At 46.9% G+C, this 5017-nt stretch overlaps 1 protein-coding gene across 1 annotated transcript; it reads right to left on the bottom strand.

Moving 5' to 3' along the window:
• Positions 1-356: 356 nt before the first annotated feature.
• LOC123170474 (blue-light photoreceptor PHR2) lies at positions 357-3604 on the bottom strand. Its single transcript, XM_044588340.1, has 4 exons — positions 2581-3604; positions 1449-1678; positions 1238-1324; positions 357-773 (listed from the first exon to the last, which is right to left on the bottom strand). The coding sequence occupies exons 1-4, from the start codon at positions 3514-3516 to the stop codon at positions 686-688; spliced, it is 1341 nt and encodes a 446-aa protein (XP_044444275.1). The 5' UTR covers positions 3517-3604; the 3' UTR covers positions 357-685.
• Between the last annotated feature and the right edge of the window lie 1413 nt (positions 3605-5017).

Here is a 5017-nt window from a genome sequence, read left to right as displayed (position 1 = left end):
TGTAAATAAGGATTTAAATCCTCCAAAAAGAATTCTATAGTCGAAGAGGCCCCCAAATGCTTGGGAGCATATTTCCCCCCTAATCATATAGCCTTGCATTTGTCACTGTAGGTATTGCTTCCCGGAATACCTTTCTATCAGCAGCGCAATTACCATTTCAAAAAAGGAGTGCAATTACCAAAATGGAGCTCTGCTATACCAAAAAAGAAGTGCAATTACCATTTCAAGGAACTCAAATCAGATAAGGCAGATTGCGTTTTTCTTTCATCCAGCTGACGAACACTTAAGATTTTTAGATTTGAAATCCAAATTTTCGCACATCCCAAAGTAAAAAATTTCACACAATGGATAATCAATGCACCAATCAAAAGCTGGCATTATATCAGTTCAACTTGTTGCCACAAGCGAATCTATTCACTCCTATTATACTCAACTGCAAGGAAGAAAGTGAAGGAAGCATCTAGGATTTTTTTTTACGATACCATTCAAGTCTTACAAAAAATGTCGACAGATACAAGGATCTCTTCCGAGATCAAATTGGTCCAAAATGCAGGAACAGCTTACTTGGGGCGTCATTTTCAGGCAACATTTATTGGGACAAAATTCACTCCATTGAAAGGTTGCATGAGTTGGTCACAACCAAAAACCAGCAGCTGACTCTCTGCTTGGCTAACTACGTGCATACTCAAGCAAACGCAGGGGCGGGTGTGCAACCAGTGGCCGGTGCAACTTCGGACGTCTTCTGTGCAGAGCTGTACTTCTTTGTGACGAACCTAACATGTTTCATTTGTCAGTTAATGGTCATCAGCTAAATCATACTGCAGAAGCTATCTGCTGTTTAGTGTTTACACACTGATGATTAAAGCGACTAAACATCTTCGATGCAATATTTTTTTGGAAGGCTATCATAAAAGGACAGACCCAGTGCATAGAAGCTCCCACACAAGGTGGGGTCTGGGGAGGGATTATAGGAACCTAGTCTTACCCCTGCAAAGTGCAATGCAGAGAGGCTGGTTCGAACCCAGGACCTCTTGGCACAAGTGGGGAGGACTTCACCACTGCGCCAGGCCTGCCCTCGAAGGCTATCATAAAAGGAAGCTAACAATATTATACTGCCATTTGTGTTCTCTTGATAAAACAACAAACTTCACTTTAACACAGGCATGCAATTTACCTGATATCACAAGTGTAGTACATGATATTATCATAAGAACTGAGGTTTATAAACAATAGATACCTGAAGAAATCTCTCCATAGCAATTCAAACATTAACCAATTTGTCCCAGCATCGGATGTTCCGTCACCATCCTTGGATGGAATTGCTCTAGAAGAAAGAGAAAATTGCCAATTATGCAAAAAAGAAATAAGACCATAGCATAATGACGAGACAGAGTACGTTACTACTTTCTCCATATACTTCTGTTAGGGTTCACAGTAACACCACATACCTAATGGCATGCTTCTTCAACTCCTCATACATGAAACGTGGAGAGAGACAACCAGTAGCAAGCCATGGTGAAATTTTGCAGGAGAAATTAGCACCATATATGCTATTCTGAGTACTATCTTTCACAGCTTTATTCGGCTGCATACAACATTCTGCAGCAAATTTCTTCAGCCTTTCCAGGGCTTCTGCCTCACCACCAATGAGATTTGAACCAGCAGCAGATTTTGAGTCCTGAGTTAACAAGGTGAAACTTGAAGTTCAGAAAAACATAGCATTCAGGCTGTCAGACATGTTGAACTGAATGTGTGTAGGGAATTGTTGATGACAGGAGCATAAGCACATCATTAATTTAAACATAAAAAGCCATTATGCTAGGTAAACAAACATTACAGAATGATATGGACTATAGCTCAAATAAATTGATCCTATCCTATAGTTGTTGTCACTAACACAAAACTAAGCATCTGGTGTCAGGCTGTCAGCACCAATGTCGCAGTCCACATTTTACACATACACTCAAGAGGAGCTCGGGTTATAGGTGTAAGGCGTCCTTAAATTAGTGGGACAACAGAGAAGCATATCATGGTTGTACAAAAGCAAAAGACAAAACCATATTTGTTTTTCATGTGGTACAATCTTGTTACATTTTTTTTATGAATTTATAACAAAAAGAAAAGAAAAATGGCCGTGTTCTCATTTTGTCGCCTTGCTCTGAAATGTTACAACATGCTCGATCAAACAAGAAGCAAAGCATGCAAACCCTAGCACTAACTTCATTAATATGGCCAATAGGCAGCAATTATGTCGTGCGAACCTAAATGCACGAACGAGCAACCTTTCAACTCAATTCCCATTCCTGACCGTCAAAGATCCGTTGACCGAACCTACTAACAAAATCGCCTAAGAATATAATCTTTTACAACAATTCACTAGCTAAATTGTCAACATTATCAAGCATGCTACAGTTGGCTACACCATCCACTTCTATTTTGCATAATTCAGCGCGAGGATTATCGAACTCATAAACTTTCACCACACAAGTGTGAGCATTGACTTATATCTTGGCTAGAAGCTGAATGTAGTTAGAGAGTCAAATGTGTTTCGCAAGAATGAGTGTCTCTGAAAACTTTTACCTGTGCCATGGCCGGTGGTGCAGAGAGTCCAAGCTCACCAAGCGTGGGGATGTCACCAGGCTCCAGCACATTCTTCATAGGCACACACTTGACCTCTTCTGGCGCGTCCAGCACCTTCCTAACCTCCAACCCCTTGACGGCCTCCCTGAATCCGCCATAGTTGGATGGCATGTCATTGAGCCTGAAGGGCAGATCGTCCAAGTGGTACAGCGTGCTGCCCCAGAAGTACTTGACCTCGACGCCTTCCTTCTCTATGGCCTTGCTGACCTTCTCCTCCGCGCGGCACTCGTCCCGCGACACCTCCCCGTGCGCGTAGACGGCCTCTGCTCCGGCTGCACGCGCGAGCTCGGGGATCACCACCTCGGGCCTCCCAACCCGCACAACGAGGTCGCCGCCGCGCGCGCGGAGACTCCGGCGCAGGTCGGCGACGGAGTCCAACAGGAAGCTAGCGCGGTAGGGCCCGGTGCGGTCGAAACCCGAGGGCGACTTGCCGAAGTCGCGTGGGTCGAAGACAAAGACGGGGAGGAGGGAGGAGGACGCGCCGACGGCGGCGTGGAGAGGCTCGTGGTCGTGGAGGCGCAGGTCGGCGCGGAACCAGACGAGCGTGCGGCGGCGGCCGGCGGCGCCGGGGGCGCCGGAGGGGAAGGAGCGGGAGAGGCCGGGCGACGAGGCGGTGAGCGGGGAGAGGAGGGAGGCCGCGGCGGCGTTGATGCGGGTGGCGCGGCGCGGGGAGGAGGAGGCGGCGGAGGGGTGGAGGCAGGCGGCGAGGGTGGAGATTTGGGTGGGTAGGCGGACGGCGGAGGGGACGGAGGCGAGGGTGGCGGCGGGGGCGGTGGGCGTGCGGAGCGAGAGGGAGAGGGAGAAGGAGGCGAAGGGGAGGTTGGGGTCGTCCCGCGGGTGCGCGGCGGGGTCGGAGTCGGAGGCGGCGGCAGCCATGGATGGCGGTGGGGTGGCGGTTGTTGAGATGCGGGAGTGGGTTTGGTTCGGATGAGGCGCGAGGGGAGGAGGGAGGGGAGGTGAGGCGAGGCGAGGTGGGTCGGGGTAGGCGACGCGGGGAAGGTGGTGGAGAATTTCTTTTCTTTTCTTTTCGATCCCACCAACCATTTTCGTGTAATGGTTCACCCGATTTCGCCATTTTCTTCCACCACACCAACCCCCATGTCCGTTGACACGTGAGGTTTTCCAGGAGAAGGTTCTCTCTGCAATTTTACTAATTCATTCATCATCTCGTCAAGATTTTTTTTTCTGCGAGATATCTCGTGAAGAAAATCAACTCCTACTGTACTCACCAACGCGGATTATCAAACGGGCACGCTCAAATGTGGTGCATACGCGACATCCGGTCGACCGCCGGTCATCCATCTACATTTCCAATAATTTCTTCCATTTCAAACACGAATTTCAGACAAAATTTAACCGAGTTCATATATTACATGCAAACTACTCCAAAGGAAACTAAACTAAACTAAACTAAATATAAAACAAAATAAAACCTCGTAGGCATAGCCTCCGAGGCCACTCGGGCCACCTTCGTCGTTGTCGTCCCGTTTGGCCACCGGTTGAAGCCCAGCTAGGCGCCACGACATTTGTCACCGACAGCGGCGAAGCACTCGCGCTGCAGCCGCCGCATATCTGTCGCCTCCTTGCGGGAGGCCCGCTGATTGTTGTAATCTGCGTTGGTATTTCCTCGAAGAGGAGAGGATGATGCAGCACGGCGGAGGTAAGTATTTTCCTCAGTTATGAAATCAAGATTATCAATCCAGTAGGAGAATCAAGCAACACTATATAAACAACACCTGCACACAAACAACAAATACTTGCAACCCAACGCGTAAGAGCGGTTGTCGATCCCTCAACGGTATTGAGATAGATTAAATAGTATAGGTTTTGCTAAATAGATCTAACAAAAATACGAAGTAAAACAAATAAAGAAAAAATGCAGCAAAGTATTTTTGATTTAATATATGATAGGAAATAGACCCGGGGGCATAGTTTTCATTAGAGGCTTCTCTCAAGAAAATAGCATACGGTGGGTAAACAAATTACTGTTGGGCAATTGATAGAATATCGAATAATCATGACGATATCCAAGGCAATGATCATGTATATATGCATCACGTCCCAGATTAGTAGACCGACTCCTGCCTGAATCTGCTACTATTACTTCACACATCGACTATTATCCAGCATGCATCTAGTGTATTAAGTTCATCGAAAAACGGAATAATGCAATAGGAAAGATGACATGATGTAGACAAGATAAACTCACGTATGAATCAACCCTATCTTGTTACCCTTAATAGCAACGATACGTGTGTGTCACGTCTCTTTATGTCACTGAGATTGAGCACCGCAAGATCGAACCCATCACAAAGCACCTCTTCCCATGGCAAGATAAATCAATCTAGTTGGCCAAACCAAACCAATGAACCGGAGA

The sequence above is a fragment of the Triticum aestivum genome, chromosome 7D (assembly GCF_018294505.1).
Source record: "Triticum aestivum cultivar Chinese Spring chromosome 7D, IWGSC CS RefSeq v2.1, whole genome shotgun sequence".
Classification (NCBI taxonomy): Eukaryota; Viridiplantae; Streptophyta; class Magnoliopsida; order Poales; family Poaceae; genus Triticum; species Triticum aestivum.
This window is presented reverse-complemented; position numbering and strand designations above follow the sequence as displayed.

Excerpts from the sequence above, each read along its gene's own strand:
- LOC123170474 (XM_044588340.1), bottom strand. The coding sequence starts at position 3,516 with ATGGCTGCCGCCGCCTCCGACTCCGACCCCGCCGCGCACCCGCGGGAC. Across the intron at positions 1,679-2,580 it reads CACCACCGGCCATGGCACAG|GACTCAAAATCTGCTGCTGG; the intron begins GTAAAAGTTTTC and ends TTGTTAACTCAG. Across the intron at positions 774-1,237 it reads CTATGGAGAGATTTCTTCAG|GTTCGTCACAAAGAAGTACA; the intron begins GTATCTATTGTT and ends GAAACATGTTAG.